This window comes from Tauraco erythrolophus, chromosome 16 (genome assembly GCF_009769465.1).
Source record: "Tauraco erythrolophus isolate bTauEry1 chromosome 16, bTauEry1.pri, whole genome shotgun sequence".
NCBI classification, from domain to species: domain Eukaryota; kingdom Metazoa; phylum Chordata; class Aves; order Musophagiformes; family Musophagidae; genus Tauraco; species Tauraco erythrolophus.
In genome coordinates this window covers 163,677-180,281 of record NC_141480.1, presented here as the reverse complement: position 1 = coordinate 180,281, position 16,605 = coordinate 163,677, and the positions used below count along the sequence as shown (strand labels likewise).

At 45.1% G+C, this 16,605-nt stretch overlaps 1 protein-coding gene across 1 annotated transcript; it reads left to right on the top strand.

The window, feature by feature from the left end:
* The first annotated feature begins 4,342 nt into the window (after positions 1–4,342).
* On the top strand, positions 4,343–15,321 carry LOC104384527 (C-terminal-binding protein 2). The gene is made up of 9 exons (XM_086621434.1): positions 4,343–4,435; positions 5,115–5,269; positions 5,362–5,506; positions 7,953–8,159; positions 8,771–8,985; positions 9,785–9,915; positions 10,084–10,211; positions 10,768–10,888; positions 11,948–15,321. The coding sequence occupies exons 1-9, from the start codon at positions 4,387–4,389 to the stop codon at positions 12,117–12,119; spliced, it is 1,323 nt and encodes a 440-aa protein (XP_086477560.1). The 5' UTR covers positions 4,343–4,386; the 3' UTR covers positions 12,120–15,321.
* The last annotated feature ends 1,284 nt before the right edge of the window (positions 15,322–16,605 follow it).

Genomic DNA, 16,605 nt, shown 5'->3' with positions numbered 1-16,605 from the left:
GGCTGCATGGTGCTTAGTTGCCACCTGAGGCTAAACCACGACACCTTGAGTGTGCAGTTCTGGGCCCCACAATTCGATTCCCTAGCTTGACTACAATATCACATGAAGCAGCTTCAGAAGGCTCACTAGAGTCAAGACAGGTGATCTTTTCTGCTTCCCCCTTATCTATAAGGGCTGTTACTTTGAAAGAGAAAGTAGTTTAATTCTTGGCAAACTGTCTTGGAGGTAAGTAGTAGTCTTATTCATTTTCACAAACAATTTGTATGCACCAGATGATTATTTTTTAGATTACAGGCGAATTCATTGGTTCATAATCCTTAGCCTGTCTTCCTGTCTCTTTCTACATAGGCAGGTTTGGGCCTGAAAAATACTCCTGGTATCTGACTCACCCGCCATGAATCTGTCATTATTTCAACCAGTTCATGAAATATCTTGAGATATTTAAGGGTCATCAGACCCAGTGAGCCTGAAAATACCCCATTTTTCTAAGCACTTTCTATGCTTTTGTTAAACATTGCTAAGCATTCTTACCTTGTTATTAACCACCCTAGTCATCAGCTCACAGTTCCCATTATCACCACGTTGCCTTTTGCTCACCAAGCCCCTACGCACAGCAGGAGAAAGGCACACAGATTTGTTCAAACGTACAGTGGTATATCTGAACAGAATTGAAGAAAAGGCCCATGTTAAAGTAGATCAATTGTAAGGACTTCAGATCAGGTACAAGGAATGTTTGTATAATAAGTGGCTTGAATTTGTTCTCCTATCAATTGTACAGCACTTGCTTAGTGATTTTACTTCCGCTGCACTTGTCCTAATTTATGTAGTGGATTCACAGGGTGAGTAACTTTTTCTCCCTTACCTGAACTGATCTTAAAGTTAACAGATTCTAGGATGTGGTACAGGATCTGTTTAGTTGATTAAGGTTTTTCTCTACATTGGTTAGGAAGGAGGGCAAAAATAACTTATGATTTTGAGGCTTTTAGAGAGGTAAAGCTGGCTCTTGTGTTGATCCTGGCTGTAGTCAGCAAACATGTATGTTGTCTTATGTGGTTGTCAGGCACAGCAAAGGATGTATCTCTTTTCATCAGACTCTCCCAGAGACTCCATGGAGTTTGCAGAGAACACAGTAAACAGTAAGAGCTGCAAGGGAGGCAGGGGCAGACACTGTACGCAGTGCTGACCATGCTGATCCTGTGGATTTAAATTATCTTATTTTCTGAATTTATTCTTGCTTGTGCTTGCTGAGCTTTTCTGAGGAAAGGTATGTGATCTGGGATTTGTGGAAGGTACAGTCATGACATGTGAAGATGGGTCCCTGGGCATTAGAGGATGATGTGGGAGGAGGATGTAAAAAGGGCTATATTTTGCTATACTGTTTCTATGAGCAGAAGAAGTTGGCATGACAGTGCCCAGAATTGCCCAGAGCAGAGGAGGCAAATGAATGATGGATATATATGATATAGTAGTTATCCTTGTTAATTTTCTTCCCCAACTCCATCATGGAGCGACTTGAGAAGACTGCTCTTCCACAGGGGGCTATGGTGACAATTGACATGGCATGCCTCACTGCTTAGGGTTTTTGGAGCTGGCCATCACTACTGTATGGGTTGGTGCAAGGGTTTTTGTCCTTCCTTGTGGTGACTGTTTCTTTCCGTAGCCTTTCCCTGATCACCCAGATGTGGCTTGTGATGGCAGTTACACCAGCCCACAACTGTTACTTTGTCTGGATGGATTTCACCTGTCGTACCCACATCAGTCTCTTCCCACCCCCAACTCTTCTGTGGTGGTTTTTGGTGGTGGTGGTGGTTTTGTGTTTTTTTTTTTTTTACTGGTTTAAATAATTGTCAGAGATGAGGTCAATACAAACATGGAATGGACTTGATCAGAAGACATTTTGTAAAGCGAGTGTGTAAGTTTATGGAGTAAGGAGAAATGCTCAGACCCTTTTCTGGCTTTAGGAAGCACAAGATTGAGACTTTCCTCGTTTGGTCTTTTCTTGTTTTGTTTTAACATATGTCTGGTCTTAACTCTCCTTGTCCCAGCATGCATGATTTTGGCTTTTCTGTGGCATCAAACTTAGCAGCTGGACTATTTGCTATGTGACAGTTCTTGAAGGTGGCTCCTGTTGTCCCACAGCACAGATATGTATATCAGTCGCTGTCATCTCTGTTGCCCATATCCAGAACTGCAGCTTTCCCGTATTTGTTCAGCTGAAGGTTTGGTCATATTAGTAGGCAAAAAAGATCTTTTTTTCAGCGTGTTGCTGAAATAGGCTTCTTTAAGGATGGTGCAGCAGCAAGGCCTTGTGAATCATGGATATGCTGCGCTTCAGTTTGCTGCATTCAGTCTTGTATACACACTCAGTAAGTATCTTTGTGCTCAGTTTCTTTTTTGAGGCAAAAACGGTAGTGAAGGAGTGATTGCATCTCCTCTTTCACCTCCTAACTCTAAGTGGCATATATTAACGCTCTGCTAAGGAAAAAGCCAGTAAGTTTTAGATATCCAGATGTACACTAGAGTGAGGAAGGCTTGTCAGGTCTGTGTCCTCACTCCTGAGGCTTGCTTTCTTAGTGTAATGCCCTTTGCTGACCCACCTAACTCACAATGACTGCATCCTTTTTCACTTCGTCAGAAGGAAACTGTCTCTGTTTAGGTCAATCTGCGCAAAAAAGACAGATTCTGGCACCCATATCTAGAAATAACCAGCTCCAGCCCTCTGTGGGCCTTGGGTAACGGTAGTAATGGAAATTGCTGTGAGGATACCTGGTGAGTTAGAAAATTAGCCTGCTTTGTGATATTGTGCAGCTCGTTCACACATGAAGCATGAACGATTGTGGTGATTAAGGGAGCTGATCCGTGTCATCAGTCAGCACACACTTGAGGTCAAACCTTCCTCCAGGAAAGGCAGTCTGCATGATGCACTCGGTGACAAGGTAAGTGCAGGATATTACTAGATGGGATGCAGAGATGCTGGAGAGGGTGTTGTAATGCTGATCCACTCACAGGGCCATGGGACAAGTGTGCCACAAAGGTGGCAAGACAGAAGTTATGCTGCTTTGAATGGCTCCCTGTTTTGTCTCATGCAGAGAGCTTCCTGGGAAGACCTGAAGCCATATCCCAGCATTCACCTTCCAGGCAACGCAGGCCTTTGTAACCACCCTTCCTGGTTGACTCCTTGCATCTAAGACGCTGCTCTCTGAATGGCAAACTTGCATCTCAAACATCTGCTGAGGACTCTTTTACTTTGGAGAAGACTTTAATTCTGTTTCCAAGAGGTGCTGCAGAGGTAGAGCAGAATCAGGCATAAAAAGCCTGTGTTCTCAGCTTTGGCTAGGCCTTCAGTGTCTCTTTTTTGCATGCACAAGGCAGTAATGAACAGTCCTTCCTTCTTTAGCCTGGGCCTATGCTGGAAATTCCTTGTCATTGAGCTTCTGAGAACTGGAGACATATTGGACCTTTACGGACTGCACTGCTGCTTCTCATCATTGCTTTTCATTCCTGCCCAAGAGAGTTCATGTGGCTCCACGCCAGAAGTGCTGAGATACCAGCGACCTCAAGGAGCACACGAGAACACATCACAGGCCCCCACTCTACTTATGCACGATGACCCACTGAGGTGGTGGTGGAGGGCTACAGGGGCAGAAGCCACAGGGCAGGCTGGCTGTGCTTTCTGTGCTCTCAGGAAGGTACAGGAAATCACGTAGTTTCTCCCACTTCTGTGAGCGTTCTGGTTGTCTGCGAGGAGCTTCGGGGTTGAAGACCACCGTGACAACGTCCCTCGCGCTGGGGCTCCGGGCGGCGTCTCTGCAGCAGCAGCTCTCTGCGGGGCCGGCGGTCAGCCCCCGCCGCTGCGCCGCTCTCGGCAGGCCCGAACGCGAGCCCGGCTCGGTGCCGCGGAGGCTGCGCAGGGGGCAGGGGCGGGGCGGGGCGGGGCGGCCGCCGCCCTCGGAACGGCTCCGCGCTCCTTTGCGCCCCGGCGGCCCTCGGGAGTAGGGCGGCTTCCCTGCTGGGCCCGTAGCCTGGCGGGCCGCCACGCCGGTTGCCGGCCCGCAGGCGCACGCCGCTCCCGCAGGACCCGCGCGGCGCGGAGCTGGTTAGAACCGAGGAGAACCAGGGCTCCGAGAGGTCCCGGAGCGGCGGCGCCTGGCGCGCCCCTGTCCCGCCTCGCCCGGCCGTGCCGGCGGCGGCCGCCGGGCCTCGCTCGCCGCCTCACCGCAAAGGTTTGTGGGGCGCGCGGCGGCGGGCGCGGGCCGGAAGCGAGCGGTGCCCCGAGCTGCGGCGCCGCTGTGGCGGCGGGGCCGCGGCGCTTCCGCTTCCTCCCGGGAGCCGGCGGCGGGTGACGGGTGTCCCTCCGCAGCGCTGCGGGACGGGACGGCGCGGCCCATGGACCGGCACAAAGTGAAGCGGCAGCGGCTGGACCGGATCTGCGAAGGTGAGGCGGGGCGGGCGCCCCTCGGTAGCGGCGGCGCCGCGTGGGGCCCTGCCCGGCAGCGGCCCGGCCCCGGCGGCGTGCGCTCGTGCGGCGAGGGCCGGCCCGGCTCAGCTGCGGGGCCCACCGGCCGGCGGCCAGCAGACCGGCCGGCAGCTTGCCCGCGCCCCGCCGCCCGCGGGCGGGCCTCCCCCGGCGCCTGTGCAGCGCGCTGCCCGCGGCCCTGCTGCTGGGCGGGCGGCCGTGCCCCCTCCTGCTGGACAAGGGCGTCTGCCGGGGGCTGTCAGCGGCCCGGGCGCGTAGGAGTTCTTGTGCTCACTGAAGGAGGAAACAGGCCGGGCACCTTGGCGTGCTGGGGGGGTCACGTTAATGGGAGTAGGTCTGAAGTGGCTCTTTAGCTTCAGGAGCCTAGAGTGAGGCGGTGTACTTCCGAGTACATCACCTCTATTATCTCACTATTGATAAGACGTGTTTTATTTTTCTTTACGTAGTGGTGGCAGAGTTTTTTGCTTTCTAGTTTCATTTCCTTGTGTTTGTTGTTTTTTTTTTTTTCTTTTTACTTTGACTAATTCCTTCCTAAACACTATAGAACTCTAGCAGAACTAGTGGCTCGTTAGACTAGCAAATGAGGGTTCCAGAATTCTTGTCTTCCGTGTAATCACTCCTGCTGCTTTCTTAATAGGCATACGGCCTCCTATTGTGAATGGCCCAATGCCAGCACGACCACTGGTTGCACTCCTGGATGGACGAGACTGCACTGTGGAGATGCCCATCTTGAAGGATGTTGCTACAGTGGCATTTTGTGATGCTCAGTCAACTCAGGAAATCCATGAAAAGGTGGGCAAGAAAATGTGCAAGTATTCGGACGTAGAGCTCTGCCTCTTAGGGTAACCAAAGCAGAGAGTGATTTGGATTGGTTTTTGTTGTAGGTGCTGAATGAGGCAGTAGGAGCTCTGATGTATCACACCATTACCCTTTCTCGTCAGGATCTGGAGAAATTCAAAGCCCTCCGGGTCATTGTGCGTATTGGCAGTGGCTATGACAATGTCGACATCAAATCCGCTGCAGAATTAGGTATGATGACACTGTTAGGGCTCTGTTGCAATCAGAACTGAATGTGAAGTGGAACACTGCACATGTTTTTCTGTTTTATAGCTGAGTACATTTAACATCTTTTATGTAAAAAGATTTGGAACTACTTAGTATCAGGCATCTTTAGGAAGCTGACCAATATTGGAGCTGGTAGGTGGCTTGAAAGAAAGATTCTCAGTTCTCACATTGCTCTGCCATAGATATCAACGTATTTGCGATTGCTTGGGATTCAGAAATCTGAATATGGTGTCTAGATGACTTCTGGTGAGGTGGCTGTGGGTTGTTTATGGTGAAAGAATTGAGCAAACTGATGTCTGAAAGCAACCTGCAAAGGCTCACGCAGGATAAACACTATAAATGCTTGATAAGTGAGTTTTCCTGTTATTTTTTTGTATGCAGGTAGGTTCTGATTCAACACTTTATTATTGATCCCTTTAGAGCCCTAGGCATGCGAAGAGTCTCTGGATCAAGTGACAAAAAGCTGCTATTTATTAAACATATGGCAATGAGACTTTTGGACCTTGTAGTCTCTAGGTGAGGTGGATCATCTAAGTACCCTGTCCCTTCCTTTTTATGTTTGTGTCAGTGACTTGAAACCTTGCTTAATCTAATGCAGATCAGATGAAGTTTAAATCAAATGCAAGTATTTATACATAAAATTTAAATAGACATTACAATTTCCAGATCTGTAAGAACAGGTGACTTGCAAATAAATGAAGAGTGCATATTTGTCTAGTGCTTGAATTAGGTCTAAAGAGTCTTCTCATCTGAATGATTCAACTGAATAGTTGGAAGAGTTCCTGGCAGGGTCTTTGGCTCTCATCTAGCCATTACGTTTTTGGGCTGAGTTTGGAATCTAATCTATAGGGTTCTCTACTTAAAGTCGCCATCCATATCTTTGATTCATTTGGATTAAAAGCTTTCCCTCTCCCCCCACTCCACACTCATTAACCCAAGGAGAAACAGGTCAAAATTCTTTTACCATCACACTGCTGCTTGCTGCTTTTGCTTTGGAGTGATAGTATGATGACCCTTATGCATAGCCAGATTTGCTTTCTCATGGACAATTAATGATTATTTTCATGCTTAGCCAGGCCCTTTAATTCATTCTGAGGTAAGATACTATTCCTTGTGTGTTCTGAATCTTCAAACCACACCAAATGACTGTTGTGTGGTTTTGTGTTTTCTTACGTTTAGGCATACCATTGCATGTAAACACAAATTTGTGTCTAGCTGCATAAGAAATGAATGCACATGGCTTGTCTAAAGTTGAACGAGATGGTAACCACTGGGATTAAAAGAAGTTAGGTTTCCCTGCCTCCCCTCCTCATGTTCTCCTAGTTGTCTGTGTGCCATTGTGGCACGATTGCAAAGGAGTTGATAGAGAAGAGGAATCAGATACCTGGGATTGTGTGTGGCCATTGCTCTCCTAGTTCTCTTGGAAGAGTGTGGTCTGAGTTTAGTCAAATGTCTCCTCTGTGATGGGCTTACGAAAGAGTGATGCTGAATTTTATGTGCCTTTAACCATTGCCTAGATTTTATTCCTAGTTTTTAGACAGGTGGTGGACTTTTGAGGAGCAAGTTTCCTTGCTTTGGCAAGTGGCTAGGGTTATGTTTGGGAAGAGACTATTTCTTTATCTAGTTATTTTTATTCCTTAGCTCGTTTGTTGAATGAAGGATAGCAGCAGTGAAGTCCTCTGCCGCCACCTCCCCTCCCCTTTTTTATCTTTTTGGTTTTTTAGTAGCAGATTTTTTGTTCCCTCTTTCCCTTTCCTAACAGTAATTTGTGTTTCCAGGACTTTAACAGTGTTTGCATTAGTAATTTACTTGATAGTTCTAACCATGGGTTTTATGGACCCTTGTGGTTGTATGTTATTCTAGAGTGGAAGTGTTATGTGTTGTTATTTTTGAGTGTAACTTCAAATGGATTTAGAGAGGCTTCTGTGGCTTCTCTCTGTGTTTAATAAGTTACTTATTGTCACTCCTGGGGAAGCTGATGCTTGCAGTGAGCATCTGGACTGGGAGGCATGAAAGAGCTCAACCATCTGCCTTAATTCTTCTACAGTCTGCCAGTTAATCTGTCAGGAGTATCTCTGGGATGAGTGCGTCTTTTTGGATGCAGATCTTCTAAAACAGTCAGTTTCTTGCATCAGTTGTATGGCCCAGTTTTCTCATTTCAGCTGCTTTATTTTTCTGCTGAGTGTGTCAATCAAATGGATATTTATGAGGAAGGAACAGTGTTTCCTTGGGGTTAAAAAGCTGGCTGGTCGCATCTACGTTGGTGTTAGAATGAACTTCTGAAATGAATCTTGTGTTTCTTGGTGGTAGTTCTGGAGCACTGAATTATCTTTCAGCACTTATGCCTGAAGAGTTCTATGTTGGTTTAACGTGATGCTAAAAATCTTATATGACCTTTATGGCTTTGTAGGCATTGCAGTTTGCAACATCCCTTCCTCCTCAGTAGAGGAGACTGCTGACTCCACCCTCTGCCACATCTTGAACCTCTATCGCCGTGTTACTTGGCTACATCAGGCTATGCGGGAAGGGAGTCGAGCCTCAAGTGTAGAACAGATTCGAGAGGTGGCTGGAGGCGCTGTGCGTATCCGTGGGGAGACTTTGGGCATCATTGGACTAGGTAAGTGATGAGAATTGTTAGATTGAAAAGTGAACTGTGAAAGTTTTTGGGAACTAAGAGTCACAGACTGAAAAAAAAATTATAATTTTACAGCTGTTCATTGTGAAACACACTGACTCAGAAGGAATGCTAGTGCCCTATTCTGTGATGCTGGATATCTTCAAGAGTTGGGTGTATGTCATGGGATTGGGGATTTTTTTCGAATTCAAATGGCTAGAGGAATTGGAACATTCAGACAGCTCTTCTCGGTGGCTGTTCCCCTGTGTGCTAGGCTCTGTAGCAAAGCCACCTGAAAGCTACCCATTCCTTCTCCGAGTTCTTGTAATCAGATTATTACCACCTCTGACTCAGGGTCCAGGTTTGATTTGAAAAGCAATGCTCCTTCTAGGCCAAGCTCTGGCTGTTGCATGGGGAAGGACTAGAATCAGCCATATGGGATCAGCACTGAATTACCTCCTCTGGATCCCTGTGGCAATCCTAGAGGTTTCCAGGACTGCAGTATCTTGAGCCCTGTCAGTAAACTCCAGTGTAGGCTCCCAGTCAACCCCAGTATCTTGTCTTTAAAGTTTGTTTTACCTTTCCTTGATGATTGTGGGTTTTCTTTTGTGAAGGCCGAGTTGGACAGGCAGTGGCTCTGCGAGCCAAGTCCTTTGGCTTCAACGTGATTTTCTATGACCCCTATCTGCCGGATGGAGTGGAGCGATCCTTGGGTTTACAACGAGTAGGAACCCTGCAGGATCTACTAATGCACAGCGATTGCATCACATTGCACTGCAGCCTGAATGAACATAACCATCACCTCATCAATGACTTCACTATTAAACAGGTGCAGCAGGAGCTTGATTTCCCCCACAGAGCACTGTGGAAATGAATGCAAACAGAAACTGCTGCTTTCACAGAGGCTGAGAGCGTGTGAATCCTGCTGCCTCTGTCGTGTGCCTCCTGCTGCCTTTGGAGGCTGGGAGCGTGTGGATTCGGGTGCCTGTGCTTTGTGCTGTATAGAATTTCGTGTTAAGAGAAGAACAAGATTGGCTCTTTTTGCCAAATAATTTCAGTTATAAAGAATGTTTTAGGTGATTCAATAATTTCAAATTACCTTTAAAATGCATAATTGACTGTGCTGATTAGAGCCAGATGTGATGTGGCTGGGACTGTATAAGTTTCTTTACACAGCTCTGCCAAAGCCTCTCTGCCCAAGCCCACTGCAAAGTCAGTCTCGGGCTCTACTCCACTAGTCTGTGAATGCTTTTCAGTGCTTTCGTGAGAGACATCTGGACGTTGTAGTCCAGTTTTGTATAGCGGCTCTTCGAGCCAAGTCCTTACTTGATTCATGTCCTGTTTTCTTTTTTAATGTAGTAGGATGAATATGGAGTGCAAAACTTGAGATTTCCACTTTTGCCCTTGTTGTCTCGTGCTTTTGTTTGTTCATTTGTAAAGCAAATTTTTCAAGCATCGCTTGCAGGCATTTCCCCTGTGGTTAGCTTTGCAGTGAGAGCACTCCTAGTTCTTCCAGGCCTCATCTAATCACTGCAGGCTCCTGCTTATTTCCAGTAGACTTCCCAAGATTCACTTAGCTTCCATGAAAAGTCTCATTCTCAACCCACTTAATATTTTTCTTCTTCCAGATGCGACAGGGCTGCTTCTTAGTGAACACAGCCCGGGGAGGGCTGGTAGATGAGAAAGCCTTAGCGCAAGCCTTGAAGGAGGGGAGGATCAGAGGAACAGCATTGGACGTACATGAGTCTGAGCCTTTCAGGTAACGTTGCACCTGCATGCCTTCTACTATCCTGTGACTCAGCTATGCTGGATTATTCTTTTGGTTTTCTGGTATTTCAGTTACAGTGATTCCCGAGAGGACAGATGGCATTATCACTTCTGGAGAGAAAACACTTTTTTTTTTTTTTCCCCCCTCCCCCCACCACAGCTTTGCTCAGGGGCCCTTAAAGGATGCACCCAATGTGATCTGCACACCTCACACTGCCTGGTACAGTGAGCAGGCCTCCATTGAATCCAGAGAAGATGCCGCTAAAGAGATCCGCAGAGCTATTACAGGTAATGAGGAAGATTGTGTGCTCTGCAGCTGCTGCTGAATTAGTACTCTTTTGTTAGTTCACTGTGAGGATTATGCTGATTGTTCTGAAAACTTAGAATCAGTAACCAGTTTCTGGAACTGGAGTGTAAGTTGGTAATTGTCTCTTTGCCTTCTGAGAATCTTGTAACTAATGCTGGAGTGCCACTTTCCCTCCCTGGGAAAGCCGTGTACCTAGTACGTCTTCCAAATCCTTTGCAATAAGTCCTTTGACAGTTACACTGTACTCTTTTGTTCTGGAGTAGTACATATTGTCTCTTGGGGAAGGTGAGGCTTGGCAATTGCAGTCTGTGGCCAATAATTTCCACAAGATAACAAAAGTGGGAAGGAAGGATCAGTTTCTTGTCTTCTCCAGAGACCAGTTATTCAGAGGAGAATCTCCCCTACCCAGGGTTATCCTGTGGAGGTAGATGGAAAAGATGTTGTGTGTTTCCTTCCTACTTTCCTTTGTAAATGCTTCAGGGGATAAGCCCGTCCTGCTTGTGTCCTGGTGTTTTATCATTCTTGGCGCTCTTGCAGGTCACATACCTGATGCTTTGAGGAACTGCGTTAATAAGGAGTACTTGCTGTTAGCAGCTCAGTGGTCCAGTATTGATCCTGCAACTGTCCACCCAGAACTCAACGGAGCTGCAGCTTACAGGTGAGATGTGTAGGTTGTCCAACTTTCTGCTTTCAAGCATGTCTTACTGCTGAAGTAGGCCAACATCCCTCTTTGGGTTGGAGAACTGCTTGTACCTGCGAGCAGGTATGTTTCATATACTCTGTAGGTGAGCTCTTTCCAGAAACTTAACAGTAGTGCTTCTGAAGCTGTACTAAGATTTAACATTTACTTCGTCATATTTAGTTGCAGCTGCATACTCATTAATTTTTCCAAATCTTGCAAGACCTGCTGAAGAGATACCTTGATATACGAACGCCTACTGGGTGCCTGAAAAGAGGTCTGGATCTTAACGTTTAGAAGTTGCGCATATCATTAGGGCTGTATAAACGAAGCACAGTTCTGATCTGTAGCCCAAATATGGACTACTAAAGAGACATTGTCCAGTGGATTTGGGCATTGGCCTAAACAGGGTGTATTTCAGTTTGTCTGTTACAGAGCTGCCAAATGATTGTGGGCAGGCTGCTTCCCTTCTGTTTTTCTCCTATCTGCGAAGTAGGAAATATACTCTCTTCCCTTCTCTGAGGTCTACAGAGGTTTGGATGTATTTACGGAGAAGGCACAGGGAGTCAGAATGGAAGTAATGGAAGAATGGTTCATTAGCAATTCATGAGTATCAGTCTTGGTTTTCATATTATGTCTAGCTGTTTTATTAGTTCAGCTCCTTGCTTTTTCTGTCTTAGAGCCCAGTGAAGGATAACTGGCAGATTGCACTCCTCCTGCTGATGGAGAGGGAGTTTCCAGCCCTTCAGGGTACCTTCATGCAGTGCCTCACACTGTTTTCCACTGGAGATAAACTTTATACCTGTTTTCCAGATGTATATGACCTGAGACTATCTGCCTGCCTGAGAACAGGTGTCATTTGGTATTACGATGTAACTGCTACTGTCCAGCTCTGGTGACATTTCCTGTCTTCTATCTCAGAGCATTTCTATTGGAAGGAGGGATTTGTGTTCAGCAGGTGCTTGAGGGCACGGCTTCTTTCCCCTTGCATAACTCTGTTGGACAAGCTTGTAATTTCTGTGTTTCTATTGGTTTCAGGTTTCCTCCAGGAGTAGTGGGAGTAGCCACTCCTGGGCTACCAGAACCACCAGTAGTGGAAGGGATTGTAGCTCATGGGATCCCTTCTGTTTCTCACTCTGCACCGCGTACCCCTTCCCCAGGAGAGACCAGCAAACTGGATGCAGACAGAGAGATTCCTGCTGACCAATAGCAGCATCTTTCTCGCCTCTCCTCTGGCAGCAGAAAAAAGGAGGAGGATATCTCCTCCTAGGACCTTCTTTAACACCCTAGAGAGACTGTTTCCTGTTCATACAGGACAGGAGAATGCATTTCATTACTGGCAAACTTTAGCTCTTGCCTTTATTTTGTAACCCTTTAGTTTTAATCTCTCAATGATTCTTTATCCTTCTCTGGGGCACGGCAGCAGTGACCTTGCCTCCCCTCGGAAATACTTGGTTTAACCAATGATTTTTCCCATGTATCTGCCTCCATTGTCTGTGACAGGGAACTGTTCTTGTGCACTTGAAAATAGAAGTCTAGCTGCCTGATAAGGGATGGCCCTCAGTGTTCCTAACACCAGACTTCAGTGCACACTTTTCAGTTGTGACTTGTAGCTTAAATTTAATTTGGGTGAACCTCTCTTAATTGTAGCCATGGGGAATATTAGAAAAATATTAGTCAATTGGATAAGTTGTGACTTATGTCTTTATTATGCCCTTGGTAGAATGCAGCCTAGGCCCAGCTCTGTGTGTTACTTCGCTTGTTTTAATTAAGGTTTTCTGTGAGAACAGATGTAGCACAGGCTTTGCTAGTTCTTGGCCATAAAAAATGTTGTCAGTGCAGTACTAGGTCTGAAGTTAGAAGTAACAATCTCAAAACCAGCCTTGTAGATCCCTTGAAAGGGATTAAAATGTTATGAGATGTGTTCTGGTGGCCACTGTGTTTGTGAGGCTTCAGAATAGTTCACCCTGGAGTCTGTAGCTCAGGAGAAGGCAAGAGAACACAGAAATGGGTAAAACTTGCACTGGGAGACAGCAAGTAGCAATGACTTGCAGCTGCAGTTGCTGGTTGCTCACACCCATGTACCTCACAGTCTAATGGCGGTGTTTGTCCACAAGTTTGTGTTACAGACTTTTTTTTTTTGGCATAACTGCATCAACTATAAGTAACATACCAGTACTAGTGACACTCATATCTGTGCTGATGGAGAAGGCAGCTTTTAACAGTTGACCAAATTACTCTACTTCAGTTCTGCTAGCATGTACTGCATCTCCAGTAGTGAGCAGGGCAAGACAGTGGTTTTTTACATGGTAAAAACCTTTGTGATACTAAAGGAGAAAGAACACTCTTAGCTTGTCACCTGAAGCCAAGGCAGGATTGTTGCTCTCAAGTCTTTTCCCATTTCCCAAATGATTGAATGTAACTTCTTTGAGGGGTATGGAGTCTTCAGCAGAAGAGGTTCCATAGGAGAAGATTTTCCTTAGTTCCAAATCTTTCTTTAATTTCATCTTGTTCCACTTTAGTTATAGCCTTTTGATGCACAAGATGTAACAATTCCCGATTGATTTGTTCATGTCGTGGGTATATTAAAGTAGGTGCTATATGGGAGGCGTGCCCTGCGTGTGGGTTTGTCCTCCTCCCTTGATATTTCCCTCTGTTGTGTGTCTGTTCATCTTCCAGACTGGAAATACACCTTGACGTGTGGACAAAATCCGCTGTTTAGGCTGTTTACAGTTTTAGAAGCTGAGGAAAGCTTTCAGAGTCAGTTAAGTTTTCAGATTTTTTCCTGGTTTTAAATTTTTCTGCAATACTGCCTTCATATAATGGCTTACTACTGATACAGTGAAGTGATTCATTCCTTTCTTCTCCACTCCCCCCACCAGCAATTCCAGAAAGGAAAATAAGTAAGAAGTAAATTTCAGGTGTTTTCGTACAGATTTTACACTTTAACTGTTTAGCTTTAGTGAGATGATATTAGTTCTCTAGCGCTGAGTGTCTTTTTTGTTAAGGTATTTGTCTCGGTGAAGGTTATTAGCTTCTGTGTTTTCATGGATGATGCTGATTCTACTTAAAATTCATATACCTCCTCACCTGCTCAGGTTTAGCAGATCAGACTGGGACTAGTGGTAGGCACAAATTTCTAACAAAAGCCTAGAGCTTAGAAGCACTTTGATTGCAGCTGTACCTAAAACAACCAGCAGCACTTTCCTGAGTTCTCTAATCTCTAGGAAATCTGTATTTTACAAACTACTAGCTCAGAAAGCTGCTCTGACAGGCAGATGGGGAAAAGTTTTCAGGGACTGAGTACTCATCTTTTATCTATTACCACATTAAGGAAGCAGGCTGTCAACAACTACTCTTCCCTTATTTGCTGCTGAAAATTCCTGCCTTGCTTACAGGTTCAGGTCTGAGATTATTTTGTAGTAAGGGGCTTCTAGCTGTGAGGTTTGTGAATATAGAGGATCAGAGTACATCGGCCTTGTCTCTTCCAGAGCACAATGCAAATAGATTTTTTTTTTTTTTAAAGATGCAGCAATTTTTAATTTTTTTTTTTCTTCTAACTGCAAGTATCCCTACAGACCAGTCAGATAACTGAGCAGAGGAAGAGTAGAAAGATCTCATTTGGGGGACGCTTGAGTTTCTCGATTCTTATTTTTGGTGCCTGGATATACTGATGACTAATAAGCGTAGGAATTAAACAATTGATGTCATAAGAAATATTTCCAGTTACGGGTACTGAGGAGTTGAAGCTGACAGCATGGATAGTCGCTGTGTTCTATCCAACACTATGTAGGCTTGTGACTGGATATGAAGGCAATTTTCCCCTTGATTAAAGCCACAGCAGAAAATTTTGAGGTAAAAATGAACCCTTATCATGACCTCAAAGAAGAACTCTCTTTGTGCTTATAGGATTACTCTGCTCATATGCCATTTGTACCTCTGCTTGTAGACTGAACCTATGATCACCAGACGAAGGCTGTTTTGAACAGATAGCTCAAAGAAAAATCTACCACTGTTAAAGTACCCTGTGGTCTTCTCCATCCCCTGAGTGCCAAGTCCTTTGTTAGCACTCTCTCCTGTGTGATACACTGACTTGCAGCTCCCCCTCCCAAGCTTAGTGCAGTAGATAGAAGTGGAAGGATTTTTATTTTTTTAAAAAAATGCCTTCCTTCAGAACTAGCACAGAGCTTTAATCCCAAAGAACAGAAGTCTGCCAGGGTGAGGCAGGAGTGCCCTAGCTGCACTAATCTGCTTACAGGAGGTGCTCACACTGTCCCAAGGTACATTCTGTTTGTCAGGGTCACTGCTGCTGACCAGCTTTTTTATAGAGGACTCAGAGTTTGAGAAATATATTTTTGTAGACAATGACTAAACTGTGAAACATTGAAATAAAGCATGTAAACAAAAACTTACAGCACTGTCCTCTGTACAGATGTTTTTCTCACTTCAGTTCTCTCCTGACTCATTAGAAAATGTTTGAGTACTTGGTTATATTTTAATAAAGTTCTCCAAAGAACATGGCTGCTGTCTATGGAAGGGGTGGCCTTAGATACAATATTGAAAGGGAGGATTGAAAACCTGTACAGGTAAGTGTCTGCATCAGTCCCATTTTTCTCAAATTAGGTAAGTTGGCTCTTACACGCAGTCATTGCCTGGATCAGCCACTCTGGCAAACGACTTCCTTTGGATGCTAGAGCACTGACCATCAATCAAGGCTGTGAAGGTGGCAGGCTGGAGAAGAAGCCATCTTCAGTGGTTAAGGGACAGCTTTTGATGTGCTTCCTTATGTGACTTCTCCCAAGTTGAATTTGTGGTAACTGGTTTTGCAGCCTTTTAAGAGTATAGTTTAAATATATGTGTGTAAACAGCAGTAGCTGTCTTCGCCCTTTTACAGTAAAATAGTATTTGAAATTAAACCACAAAATTAGCCCATGAAACTAATTTTTCTAACGTAATAGTGCAACTTAATTAGCATAGAAAAGTGCTTAGGTATTTCATAAATTGAAGTTAATTCATGTTACCTGTGTTGATCATTAATGAAAGTTGGGAAACCCTTTCAGATTTTTGGTGGACTAATACTGCTAGTTGTCTAGCTGCTGCTGTGTGCCTTTGGAGTATCCAGCACCATGCTGAGATCGGATATGGGAAACGCTTGCGTGCTTTATCATGGCAATTTCAGTCTTGGAGCTGGTGGAATGGGAAGGTGACAGAGGACTGCTTGGAATCTTTCACATGGTGGTACTATTTCGAATATGGAGCTGATGATCTTACTGTTTCAGTAAAGAAACTTAAGACATGACAACAAAGCCTGGTCTTCGAAGAATGTAGTACTGATCGTGGATTTACCATGGCAACCACGTAGACACAAGACATAATGCTCTGCTACCCTTCAGTAATGTTTCATGTAGGTATTGACTCCTGTACTTTTTTTTTTCAAAAAAAAAGTTAGTAAACTGTGGCCATGTAATAAGTAAAAGCTCACAGATGCTGTACAGCAGAGGAGGATAGAGCAGAGTTCTGATGCTGCTAATGTTTGTTCTTAAGTTCTATGTAGTTGTTCAAAATACCCAAAGCAGACCCTGCTTCCAAAAAAAGGTCTTTTGAACCTTCTCTTGATGGTAATAATCTCTTAGAATCTGTTCAGTATTTTATCTGCGTGCCACATTAGCACTAAAATCATACCATAAAAGTACAGA

Bases quoted from the DNA above. Each gene is read 5' to 3' on its own strand.
- LOC104384527 (XM_086621434.1), top strand. From the start codon at position 4,387: ATGGACCGGCACAAAGTGAAGCGGCAGCGGCTGGACCGGATCTGCGAA. The intron at 5,507-7,952 runs GTATGATGACAC...ATGGCTTTGTAG, and splicing joins CAAATCCGCTGCAGAATTAG to GCATTGCAGTTTGCAACATC. The intron at 10,889-11,947 runs GTGAGATGTGTA...TATTGGTTTCAG, and splicing joins AACGGAGCTGCAGCTTACAG to GTTTCCTCCAGGAGTAGTGG.